Source organism: Bombina bombina, chromosome 2 (assembly GCF_027579735.1).
Source record: "Bombina bombina isolate aBomBom1 chromosome 2, aBomBom1.pri, whole genome shotgun sequence".
In the NCBI taxonomy this organism is placed as follows: domain Eukaryota; kingdom Metazoa; phylum Chordata; class Amphibia; order Anura; family Bombinatoridae; genus Bombina; species Bombina bombina.
This window is the reverse complement of record NC_069500.1, coordinates 265,069,780-265,083,720: the sequence shown is the minus strand read 5'-3', so window position 1 is coordinate 265,083,720 and position 13,941 is coordinate 265,069,780. Positions and strand designations below refer to the sequence as shown.

The 13,941-nt window shown below is 39.5% G+C and overlaps 1 protein-coding gene across 1 annotated transcript in view; it reads right to left on the bottom strand.

The window, feature by feature from the left end:
• Positions 1-13,941, bottom strand: part of MAN2A1 (mannosidase alpha class 2A member 1) — a 333,289-nt gene that overhangs the window by 250,395 nt on the left and 68,953 nt on the right. The window contains exon 2 of the mRNA XM_053701535.1: positions 11,246-11,506. Within this exon, the coding sequence (XP_053557510.1) occupies positions 11,246-11,506 (261 nt within the window). The remainder of the gene's footprint in view (positions 1-11,245; positions 11,507-13,941) is intronic.

Sequence of the window (13,941 nt, the reverse complement as noted above, 5' to 3'; positions counted from 1 at the left end):
ATCTGAGGAAATACCTCTGGGTGAAGACCATTCGCCCAGGTGCAACGTTTGGCGACTGAGATAATCCGCTTTCCAATTGTCCATACCTGGGATATGAACCGCAGAGATTAGACAGGAGCTGGATTCCGCCCAAACCAAAATTCGAGATACTTCTTTCATAGCCAGAGGACTGTGAGTCCCTCCTAGATGATTGATGTATGCCACAGTTGTGACATTGTCTATCTGAAAACAAATTAACAACTCTCTCTTCAGAAGAGGCCAAGACTGAAGAGCTCTGAAATTGCACGGAGTTCCAAAATATTGATCGGAAATCTCACCTCCTGAGATTCCCAAACCCCTTGTGCCGTCAGATACCCCCACACAGCTCCCCAACCTGTAAGACTTGCATCTGTTGAGATTATAGTCCAGGTCGGAAGAACAAAGAAGCCCCCTGAACTAAACGATGGTGATCTGCCCACCATGTCAGAGAGTGTCGTATAATCGGTTTAAAGATATTAATTGAGATATCTTTGAGTAATCCCTGCACCATTGGTTCAGCATACAGAGCTGAAGAGGTCGCATGTGAAAACGAGCAAAGGAGATCGCATCTGATGCGGCAGTCCTAAGACCTAAAATTTCCATGCATAAGGCTACCAAAGGGAATGATTGTGACTGAAGGTTTTGACAAGCTGATATCAATGTTAAACTTCTCTTGTCTGACAAGGACAGAGTCATAGACACTGAATCTATTCTAGAAACCTAAAAAGGTTGCACTTGTCTGAGGAATCAATGAACTGATTGGTAAATTGATCCTCCAACCATGAACTTGAAGAAACAACACAAGTCGATTCGTATGAGATTCTTCGAAAATGAGAAGACTGAGCAAGTACCCAGATATTGTCCAATAAGGAAATACCAAAAAACCCTGTTCTCTGATTACAGAAAGAAGGGCACCGAGAACCTTTGAAAAAAATTCTTGGAACTGAGGCTAGGCCAAACGGTAGAGCCACAAAACTGGTAATGCTTGTCTAAAAAAAGAATCTCAGACACTAAAAGTGATCTGGATGAATCGGAATATGTAGATACACATCCTGTAAATCTATTGTAGACATATAATGCCCTTGCTAAACAAAAGGCAGGACAGTCCTACAGTAACCATCTTGAATGTTGGTATCCTTACATAACGATTCAATATTGATAGATCCGGAACTGGTCTGAAGGAATTGACCTTCTTTGGTACAATGAAGAGATAAAATAAAACCCCAGCCCCTGTTCCAGAACTGGAACTGGCATAATTACTCCAGCCAACTCTAGATCTGAAACACATTTCAGAAATGCTGAGCCTTTGCTGTGTTAACTGGGACACGGGAAAGAAAAAAATCTCTTAGCCGGAGGCCTTAACTGAAGCCAATTCTGTACCTTTCTGAAACAATGTTCTGAAACCAGAAATTGAGAATGGAATTGATCAAAATTTCTTTGAAGAAAACGTAATCTGACCCTTCATGGGTACTTAGGAGCTGGCTATAGGTTTTCTAAAAGGCTTGGATATATTCCAAACTGGAAATAGTTTCCAAACTGATACCGCTCCTGAGAATGAAGGATCAGGCTTTTGTTCCTTATTGTGAGGAAAGGAACGAAATGATTATTAGACCTAAATTTACCTTAGATTTTTTATCCTTTGGAAAAAAAGTTCCCTTCCTTCCAGAAACAGTTGAAATAATAATTTATTACCCTGGAAAGAAAGGGAAAGCAAAGTTGACTTAGAAGACATCAGTATTCCAAGTTTAATCCATAAAGCTTTTCTAGCTAAAATAGCTAGAGACATATACCTGACATCAACTCTAATGATATCAAAAGATGGTATCACCAATAAAATTATTAGCATGTTATAGAATAATAATAATGCTATAAAATTATGATCTGTTACTTGTTGCGCTAAAGCTTCTAACCAAAAAGTTGAAGCTGCAGCAACATCCGCTAAAAATATAGCAAGTCTAAGAAGATTACCTGAACATAAGTAAGCTTTTCTTAGAAAGGATTCAATTTTCCTATCTAAAGGATCCTTAAATGAATTACTATCTGCCGTAGGAATAGTAGCACATTTAGCAGGAGTAGAGACAGCCCCATAACCTTAGGGATTTTGTCCCAAAAAAACTCTAATCTGTCAGATGGCACAGGATATAATTGCTTAAACGTTTAGAAGGAGTAAAAGAATTACCCAAATTATTCCATTCCCTGGAAATTACTTCAGAAATAGCATCAGGGAGATTAAACACTTCTGGAATAACTACAGGAGATTTAAAAACCTTATTTAAACGTTTAGATTTAGAATCAAGAGGACCAGAATCCTCTATTTCTAATGCAATTAATACTTCTTTAAATAAAGAACGAATAAATTCCATCTTGAACAAATACAAAGATTTATCAGCATCAACCTCCGAGACAGAAACCTCTGAACCAGAAGAACCATTATCAGTATCAGAATGATGATGTTCATTTAAAAATTCATCTGAAAAAAGAGAAGTTTTAAAAGACTTTTATGTAAACTAGAAGGAGAAATAACAGACATAGCCTTCTTAATGGATTTAAAAAATAAAATCTCTTATGTTTATCAGGAACACTCTGAAAATTAGATGTTGACGGAACGGCAACAGGTAATGTAACAGTACTAAAGGAAATTTTATCTGCATTAATAAGTTTGTCATGACATGCAATACAAACAACAGCTGGAGAAACAGATACCAAAAATTATAGCAGATACACTTAGCTTGGTAGCTCCAGCAGTAGACAGCGATTTTCCTGTAGTATCTTCTGACTCAGATGCAACGTGAGACATCTTGCAATATGTAAGAGAAAAAACAACATATAAAGCAAAATTGATCAAATTCCTTAAATGACAGTTTCAGGAATGGGAAAAAATGCCAAAGAACAAGCTTCTAGCAACCAGAAGCACTGAAAAAATAAGACTTAAATAATGTGGAGACAAAAGTGACGCCCTTATTTTTTAGCGCCAAATAAGACGCCCACATTATTTGGCGCATAAATGCTTTTGGCGCCAAAAATGACGCCACATCCGGAACGCCGACATTTTTGGCGCAAAATAACGTCAAAAAATGACGCAACTTCCGGCGACACGTATGACGCCGGAAACGGAAAAGAATTTTTGCGCCAAAAAAGTCTGCGCCAAGAATGACGCAATAAAATGAAGCATTTTCAGCCCCCGCGAGCCTAACAGCCCACAGGAAAAAAAGAGTCAAATTTTTGAAGGTAAGAAAAAATGATTAATTCAAATGCATTATCCCAAATATGAAACTGACTGTCTGAAAAATAAGGAAAGCTGAACATTCTGAGTCAAGGCAAATAAATGTTTGAATACATATATTTAGAACTTTATAAACAAAGTGCCCAACCATAGCTTAGAGTGTCACAGAAAAACATAATTTATGCTTACCTGATAAATTCCTTTCTTCTGTTGTGTGATCAGTCCACGGGTCATCATTACTTCTGGGATATAACTCCTCCCCAACAGGAAATGCAAGAGAATTCACCCAGCAGAGCTGCATATAGCTCCTCCCCTCTACGTCACTCCCAGTCATTCGACCAAGAATCAAGGAAAAAGGAGAAACCAAGGGTGAAGTGGTGACTGGAGTATAATTTAAAAAATATTTACCTGCCTTAAAAAACAGGGCGGGCCGTGGACTGATCACACAACAGAAGAAAGGAATTTATCAGGTAAGCATAAATTATGTTTTCTTCTGTTATGTGTGATCAGTCCACGGGTCATCATTACTTCTGGGATACCAATACCAAAGCAAAAGTACACGGATGACGGGAGGGATAGGCAGGCTCATTATACAGAAGGAACCACTGCCTGAAGAACCTTTCTCCCAAAAATAGCCTCCGAAGAAGCAAAAGTGTCAAATTTGTAAAATTTGGAAAAAGTATGAAGCGAAGACCAAGTTGCAGCCTTGCAAATCTGTTCAACAGAGGCCTCATTCTTAAAGGCCCAAGTGGAAGCCACAGCTCTAGTAGAATGAGCTGTAATTCTTTCAGGAGGCTGCTGTCCAGCAGTCTCATAGGCTAAACGAATTATGCTACGAAGCCAGAAGGAGAGAGAGGTAGCCGAAGCCTTATGACCTCTCCTCTGACCAGAGTACACGACAAACAGGGAAGACGTTTGTCGAAAATCCTTAGTTGCCTGCAAGTAGAACTTGAGGGCACGAACTACATCCAGATTGTGTAGAAGACGTTCCTTCTTTGAAGAAGGATTCGGGCACAGGGAAGGAACCACGATCTCTTGATTGATGTTCCTGTTAGTGACTACCTTAGTTAAGAACCCAGGTTTAGTACGCAGAACTACCTTATCTGAATGAAAAATCAAATAAGGAGAATCACAATGTAAAGCTGATAACTCAGAGACTCTCCGAGCCGAAGAAATAGCCATTAAAAATAACACTTTCCAAGATAACAACTTTATATCAATGGAATGAAGGGGTTCAAACGGAACTCCTTGTAGAACGTTAAGAACAAGGTTTAAACTCCATGGCGGAGCAACAGTTTTAAACACAGGCTTGATTCTAGCTAAAGCCTGACAAAAAGCCTGGACGTCTGGATTTTCTGACAGACGCCTGTGCAACAAGATGGACAGAGCTGAGATCTGTCCCTTTAATGAACTAGCCGATAAACCCTTTTCTAAACCTTCTTGTAGAAAGGACAATATCCTAGGAATCCTAACCTTACTCCAGGAGTAACCTTTGGATTCGCACCAGTATAGGTATTTACGCCATATCTTATGGTAAATCCTTCTGGTAACAGGCTTCCTAGCCTGTATCAGGGTATCAATAACCGACTCAGAAAAACCACGTTTTGATAAAATCAAGCGTTCAATTTCCAAGCAGTCAGCTTCAGAGAAGTTAGATTTTGATGTTTGAATGGACCCTGTATCAGAAGGTCCTGTCTTAGAGGTAGAGACCAAGGCGGACAGGATGACATGTCCACTAGATCTGCATACCAAGTCCTGCGTGGCCATGCAGGCGCTATTAGAATCACTGATGCTCTCTCCTGTTTGATTTTGGCAATCAATCGAGGAAGCAGCGGGAAGGGTGGAAACACATAAGCCATCCCGAAGTTCCAAGGTGCTGTCAAAGCATCTATCAGAACCGCTCCCGGATCCCTGGATCTGGACCCGTAGCGAGGAAGTTTGGCGTTCTGGCGAGACGCCATGAGATCTATCTCTGGTTTGCCCCAACGTCGAAGTATTTGGGCAAAGACCTCCGGATGAAGTTCCCACTCCCCCGGATGAAAAGTCTGGCGACTCAAGAAATCCGCCTCCCAGTTCTCCACTCCCGGGATGTGGATTGCTGACAGGTGGCAAGAGTGAGACTCTGCCCAGCGAATTATCTTTGATACTTCCATCATTGCTAGGGAGCTTCTTGTCCCTCCTTGATGGTTGATGTAAGCTACAGTCGTGATGTTGTCCGACTGAAACCTGATGAACCCCCGAGTTTTTAACTGGGGCCAAGCCAGAAGGGCATTGAGAACTGCTCTCAATTCCAGAATGTTTATTGGTAGGAGACTTTCCTCCTGATTCCATTGTCCCTGAGCCTTCAGAGAATTCCAGACAGCGCCCCAACCTAGTAGGCTGGCGTCTGTTGTTACAATTGTCCAGTCCGGCCTGCTGAATGGCATCCCCCTGGACAGATGTGGCCGAGAAAGCCACCATAGAAGAGAGTTTCTGGTCTCTTGATCCAGATTCAGAGTAGGGGACAAGTCTGAGTAATCCCCATTCCACTGACTCAGCATGCACAATTGCAGCGGTCTGAGATGTAGACGTGCAAAGGGTACTATGTCCATTGCTGCTACCATTAAGCCGATCACCTCCATGCATTGAGCTACTGACGGGAGTTGAATGGAATGAAGGACACGGCATGCATTTAGAAGCTTTGTTAATCTGTCTTCTGTCAGATAAATCTTCATTTCTACAGAATCTATAAGAGTCCCCAAGAATGGAACTCTTGTGAGAGGAAAGAGAGAACTCTTCTTTTCGTTCACTTTCCATCCATGCGACCTTAGAAATGCCAGAACTAACTCTGTATGAGACTTGGCAGTTTGAAAGCTTGAAGCTTGTATCAGAATGTCGTCTAGGTACGGAGCTACCGAAATTCCTCGCGGTCTTAGTACCGCCAGAAGGGCACCCAGAACCTTTGTGAAGATTCTTGGAGCCGTAGCCAATCCGAATGGAAGAGCTACAAACTGTTAATGCCTGTCTAAGAAGGCAAACCTTAGATACCGGTAATGATCTTTGTGAATCGGTATGTGAAGGTAAGCATCCTTTAAATCCACTGTGGTCATGTACTGACCCTTTTGGATCATGGGTAAGATTGTCCGAATAGTTTCCATTTTGAACGAAGGAACTCTTAGGAATTTGTTTAGGATCTTTAAATCCAAGATTGGCCTGAAAGTTCCCTCTTTTTTGGGAACCACAAACAGGTTTGAGTAAAACCCTTGTCCCTGTTCCGACCGCGGAACCGGATGGATCACTCCCATTAATAACAGATCTTGTACACAGCGTAGAAACGCTTCTTTCTTTATCTGGTTTGTTGACAACCTTGACAGATGAAATCTCCCTCTTGGGGGAGAGACTTTGAAGTCTAGAAGGTATCCCTGAGATATGATCTCTAGCGCCCAGGGATCCTGAACATCTCTTGCCCAAGCCTGGGCGAAGAGAGAGAGTCTGCCCCCCACTAGATCCGGTCCCGGATCGGGGGCCCTCGATTCATGCTGTCTTAGGGGCAGCAGCAGGTTTCCTGGCCTGCTTGCCCTTGTTCCAGGACTGGTTAGGTTTCCAGCCTTGTCTGTAACGAGCAACGGCTCCTTCCTGTTTTGGTGCAGTGGAAGTTGGTGCTGCTCCTGCTTTGAAATTCCGAAAGGGACGAAAATTAGACTGTCTAGCCTTAGCTTTGGCTTTGTCTTGAGGCAGGGCGTGGCCCTTACCTCCTGAAATGTCAGCGATAATTTCTTTCAAACCGGGCCCAAATAAAGTTTGCCCTTTGAAAGGTATATTAAGTAATTTGGACTTAGAAGTTACATCAGCTGACCAGGATTTTAGCCACAGCGCCCTACGTGCCTGAATGGCGAATCCTGAGTTCTTAGCCGTAAGTTTGGTTAAATGTACTACGGCCTCCGAAATGAATGAATTAGCTAGTTTAAGGACTCTAAGCCTGTCCGTAATGTCGTCCAGCGTAGCTGAACTAAGGTTCTCTTCCAGAGACTCCATCCAAAATGCTGCCGCAGCCGTAATCGGCGCGATGCATGCAAGGGGTTGCAATATAAAACCTTGTTGAACAAACATTTTCTTAAGGTAACCCTCTAATTTTTTATCCATTGGATCTGAAAAAGCACAGCTATCCTCCACCGGGATAGTGGTACGCTTAGCTAAAGTAGAAACTGCTCCCTCCACCTTAGGGACCGTTTGCCATAAGTCCCGTGTGGTGGCGTCTATTGGAAACATCTTTCTAAATATTGGAGGGGGTGAGAACGGCACACCGGGTCTATCCCACTCTTTAGTAACAATTTCAGTTAGTCTCTTAGGTATAGGAAAAACGTCAGTACTCGCCGGTACCGCAAAGTATTTATCCAACCTACACAATTTCTCTGGTATTGCAACAGTGTTACAATCATTAAGAGCCGCTAAAACCTCCCCTAGTAATACACGGAGGTTCTCCAATTTAAATTTAAAATTTGAAATATCTGAATCCAATCTGTTTGGATCAGAACCGTCACCCACAGAATGAAGCTCTCCGTCCTCATGCTCTGCAAGCTGTGACGCAGTATCAGACATGGCTCTAGTATTATCAGCGCACTCTGTTCTCACCCCAGAGTGATCACGCTTGCCCCTTAGTTCTGGTAATTTAGCCAAAACTTCAGTCATAACAGTAGCCATATCTTGTAATGTTATCTGTAATGGCCGCCCAGATGTACTAGGTGTCACAATATCACGCACCTCCCGGGCGGGAGATGTAGGTACTGACACGTGAGGCGAGTTAGTCGGCATAACTCTCCCCTCGCTGTTTGGTGAAATTTGTTCAATTTGTACAGATTGGCTTTTATTTAAAGTAGCATCAATACAGTTAGTACATAAATTTCTATTGGGCTCCACCTTGGCATTGGAACAAATGACACAGGTATCTTCCTCTGAATCAGACATGTTTAACACACTAGCAAATAAACTTGCAACTTGGTTACAATCTTATTTAATAAAAACGTACTGTGCCTCAAAGAAGCACTAAACGATTAAATGACAGTTGAAATAATGAACCGAAAAACTGTTATAGCATCAATCCTTGAAAACAACACAACTTTTAGCAAAGGTTTGTTCCCATTAGTAAAGTAACAATAATTAAATTTGAAACGTAAAAATAAGAGAGCAACGTTTTTAATCACAGTCAATATATAAGTCTCACAGCTCTGCTGAGAGAATCTACCTCCCTTCAAAGAAGTTTGAAGACCCCTGAGTTCTGTTAGAGATGAACCGGATCATGCAGGAAATACAAGAGTAACTGACTGGAAATTTTTGATGCGTAGCAAAGAGCGCCAAAAACGGCCCCTCCCCCTCACACACAGCAGTGAGAGAGAAACGAAACTGTCACAATTAAAACAAGCAACTGCCAAGTGGAAAAATAATGCCCAAACATTTATTCACTCAGTACCTCAGAAAATGCAAACGATTCTACATTCCAGCAAAAACGTTTAACATAATAAATACCTATTAAAAGGTTTAAAGTACTTTTTACAGAGTAATTCCAGTGGAGTACCATCCCCAGAATACTGAAGTGTAGAGTATACATACATGTCATTATAACGGTATGGCAGGATTTTCTCATCAATTCCATTCAGAAAATAAAAACTGCTACATACCTCAATGCAGATTCATCTGCCCGCTGTCCCCTGATCTGAAGCTTTTACCTCCCTCAGATGGCCGAGAAACAGCAATATGATCTTAACTACTCCGGTTAAAATCATAGTAAAAACTCTGGTAGATTCTTCTTCAAACTCTGCCAGAGAGGTAATAATACGCTCCGGTGCTATTGTAAAATAACAAACTTTTGATTGAAGTTATAAAAACTAAGTATAATCACCATAGTCCTCTCACACATCCTATCTAGTCGTTGGGTGCAAGAGAATGACTGGGAGTGACGTAGAGGGGAGGAGCTATATGCAGCTCTGCTGGGTGAATCCTCTTGCATTTCCTGTTGGGGAGGAGTTATATCCCAGAAGTAATGATGACCCGTGGACTGATCACACATAACAGAAGAAATAAGATTTACTTACCCCAGGACACTCATCTACATGTTTGTAGAAAGCCAAACCAGTACTGAAACGAGAATCAGCAGAGGTAATGGTATATATGAGTATATCGTCGATCTGAAAAGGGAGGTAAGAGATGAATCTCTACGACCGATAACAGAGAACCTATGAAATAGACCCCGTAGAAGGAGATCACTGCATTCAAATAGGCAATACTCTCCTCACATCCCTCTGACATTCACTGCACGCTGAGAGGAAAACCGGGCTCCAACTTGCTGCGGAGCGCATATCAACGTAGAATCTAGCACAAACTTACTTCACCACCTCCATCGGAGGCAAAGTTTGTAAAACTGAATTGTGGGTGTGGAGAGGGGTGTATTTATAGGCATTTTAAGGTTTGGGAAACTTTGCCCCTCCTGGTAGGAATGTATATCCCATACGTCACTAGCTCATGGACTCTTGCTAATTACATGAAAGAAAGAGCTGATTACTTTGGGGCAATGCCCTGCAAAAAGCCCTTTTAAGGGCTATTGGTAATTTAGGCTAGGGTTTTTTTTTTTATTTTGGGTGGGCTTTTTTTATTTTGATAGGGCTATTAGAATTTAGTGTTTGGTTTTTTTTTTTTGTACTTTAGCTAATTGTATTTAAATTTAGTTAATTTATTTAATTATATTGTAGTGTTAGGTGTTATTGTAACTTAGGTTAGGTTTTATTTTACAGTTACTTTTTTATTTATTTCAGTTAGGTAGTTATTAAATAGTTAATTATTTAGTAACTATTCTACCTAGTTAAAATAAATACAATCGTGCCTGTAAAATAAAAATAAACCCTAAGCTAGCTACAATGTTAACTATTAGCTATATTGTAGCTAGCTTAGGGTTTATTTTATAGGTAAGTAATTAGTTTTAAATAGGAATAATTTAGCTAATTATAGTAATTTTATTTAGATTTATTTAAATTATATTTAAGTCAGGGTAGGTTGTGGCGACATTGGGTGCGGCAGATTAGGGGTTAATAAATGTAATGTAGGTGTCGGCGATGTTGGGGGCAGCAGATTAGGGGTTCATAAGTATAATGTAGGTGTCGGCGGTGTCCGGAGCGGCAGATTAGGGGTTAATAAGTGTAAGATTAGGGGTGTTTAGACTCTGGGTTCATGTTAGGGTGTTAGGTGTAGACATACATTTTATTTCCCCATAGGAATCAATGGGGCTGCGTTACGGAGTTTTACACTGCTTTTTGGCAGGTGTTAAGACTTTTTCTCAGCCGGCTCTCCCCATTGATTCCTATGGGGAAATCGTGCACGAGCACGTACGACCAACTCACCGCTCACTTAAGCGGTGCTGGTATTGAAGTGCGGTAAGGAGCACAATTTTGCTCAACGCTCACTTCTTTCCTTTTAACGCCGGGTTTGTAAAAATCCGTAATACCAGCCTGTAGGTAAGCGAGCGGTGAGAGAAAACTGCTTGTTAGCACCGCATAGCCTCTAACGCAAAACTCGTAATCTAGCCGTAAAATTGGACCAAAAAAAAAAAAAAAAAAAAAACTTAATATGCAACACTATTTTACCAAGAATTTTTTTTTTTTTTTTTTTTAAATGCAATTTTCTGCCAAAATGTTTCTTTGACCGAAATTTCGTTGCATCCCTACACAATATTAAATATCAATATACTGTATTATTCTGTATTTAGTTCTGTGTAACAGAATCAGATTTAACAGGTTTTTTTTGTTTGTTTTTTTTACCAAGTATCCAAATAAAAGTATAGTCCTAGAAGACTATTATAATATACAAAATTAGTAAGTCACGTAATGAATTCAAACAGCAGTTCTAAGCTAGCATCAAATTTCAAATATGCTACACAATAATTTTACCGAAAAGAACAGGCAAAAAAAAAACAAAACAAAAAAACAGAAATCCCTACTTAGAACAAAAGGATTAGTTACAAAATAGTCCATCACTTACCTGAACATTAGATTTTTGGACACCACTTGCAGAATTAAACTGGCAATCATCTGCATTAATTGGAAGAATGACTGGCGCAGGCGGCATAACATAAGAGAATGAACCCTGGCTAAAGTTTATAGCTTCTGGATTTTTCTGTCCATCCTTTACAGACTCACTCAAGTTAATAACAGAGTCCCTGATGTTGGAAATTATTTCATTATTTTCTGCTAACAAGCGCTCCAAATGATCTATTTTTTCTTGTAATATTGAAAGCTGGCCCTAAATGGAAAGAAAAAAAAAAAAAACACATTAAAAGAACATTTTTAACCAAATGTAATTTTAAAAATGGACATAAAAAGTCAGAGTGAGAATGCAATTTTGAGAGACTTTTCAATTTACATCTGCAATTACTATGTTCTCTTAGTATCCTTTGTTGGAAAGCATACCTAGGTATGCTCAGGAGCAGCAAAGCACTACAGGAAGCTAGCTGGTGATCAGTGACTACTTATGACATTTGTCACTAGGCTCACCAGATATGTTCCATTAGGCAAGAGTAGTGCATTGCTGATGTGAAGCTAACTTTTAACAAAGGATACCAAAAGAACAAAGCAAAATCACAGAAGTGAAATGATAAGACTGAAAGTACTGTTAAATGGGCATGAAAACATACTTGGAATTAGAAAATTCTAGAATGAACACGACTCCTTAAGTTGTTAAACATGATAAAAAAAAGAAACCGATTTCTGTTCTAAAGAGAATCCTTAAAATAATGGTAAACTCTCCTCTTCTTCTTTAAACAGAAGTGGAATGTTAGTGATATTTTTTTTTAAAAAAAAAACTTTTATTTATAACCAGCAGTGCATACAAAAAAAAATAAAAGTAAAACATATTTGGCGCCACGCAGGGCCCAAAACAGACAACAGAGAAAAAAATTAAAGTTGCAAACAAAAATATTTATCAGTATTAACCAGATTTTTCTAAATTAAAGTGTATACTCTGCAGGGTTTTTTCCTTGTTTTAACTTCCTATCTTAACAATTTCTTGATCATTATGACCTTCATGACAAAAAAAAGGAAAAAAGGAAAAAAAGGAAATAAGAAAAAGGAATAGATATGTAATTGTAGGAATTAATGATCACCATCCGCCTCTATAACAGAGGCAGATAAAAATCTATTTATAATAACTAAGGGCTTGGAATCTCGCAGCAGGGTCATTTTTATGTATACTGAGTGTTAGGTTAGTTTATGATCAAGGACTGGGCTAGAGGTAAAGCAATAGCCACCACTAGGAAGACAGGCCATAGCCATACATCATGCAACATACAATCACACCAAACATCAATTATAATACACAAACAAAGAAAAAAAAAAAACAACATTCAACCCCTATCTCCAGTTACCAGATGCCAAGAAGAACTATTTCTGAGTTTTTAAATGGAAAAATCAAAAAATCAAAAAATCAATTTCCCTTTCTTGGAATGTTTTTATAAAAGCTGCCCATTTGTTAAAGAATTTTCTTATATCCGATTCTTTGTCAATATTTGTATCTTTTTGTTCTAGTACACATTGTTTCTTTAAAGTGAAGGTAAAGTTTTCCTTTTTTTATACCTGTATTATATTAGTCATATGCTATATAGTATGATCGCTAACTTTTTTTAAATTATTTTAATATATCTTATTGTATTATAAACTAGTTGTATTTACCTACTCAGCCATTCTTTACTCCTCCCTCCATGAATTTCCTGGTTTTTCTCACTCTTACGTACAGAGCGGTCCCACCCGCTCTATACGTAAGTTCAAAAGCGCGTTCTCGCTTGCCGGTCAATTGGCGCATGCGCACACTTCGCCGTATATTAAATTTGCGCATGCGTGACTTTAATATTGATAGACCGAACATACTATCGCAATTGCGCATGCGCTAAACTGGAGCGAGCTCGGCTTGCAAGGGAGAGTAAGTAATGCCAACGCATGCGCAGAACGTCAAGGAATCTGTGACGTCAAATGACGGCCGCCTAACGGCCAGACTTACTATTGGCTGATGCAAGAACGTGACCGGACAGAAACTCCCTCCCAAAAAAACGGGTTGTTTTTGAAACGATCAGAAATAGAGAGAAAACAGGTGATAACTAAATAAATATATCAAATTAAAAAAATTCATGAATTAAACTAACATTAATTTTTTAAGTATTTACATATACAATCATCTAATCGTGCAAACTTTACCTTCACTTTAAGTAATTCTTAACTTCAGTAATGGTTGGCAGGGTTCTCAGTTTCCATTTTTTGCAGATCAAGTATCTAGAGGCCAAGATAGAGAGATTTACTAATTTTTCGTTACTCCGAACGGTATTATTAATATTTAAACATAAAATGATTTGATATAATGATAGGGGGGTTATCTCGATTTTCAGAACGTTTTTAAGCCAGTATTCCAGTTTAATCCAAAATCTTCTAATCTTGGGACAGTGCCAGAACATATGTGTCAGATCTGCCGCTGGATAGTAACATTTGGGGCATTTATTAAATTGTTGGTTATGCACTCTAAGGCCTTTCTCCGGGGTGAAATAAGCTATGTGAAGAAGCCTAAGATGCGCCTCTCGCCAAGTAGCCGAGATGGTGGTAGATGCTACTTTGTTAATCGATAACTGGATAGTTTTTGATACAATATTACTTTGAGGTATTAAGGAGGACCATGCCGTTGCCAACCCTTCCAAA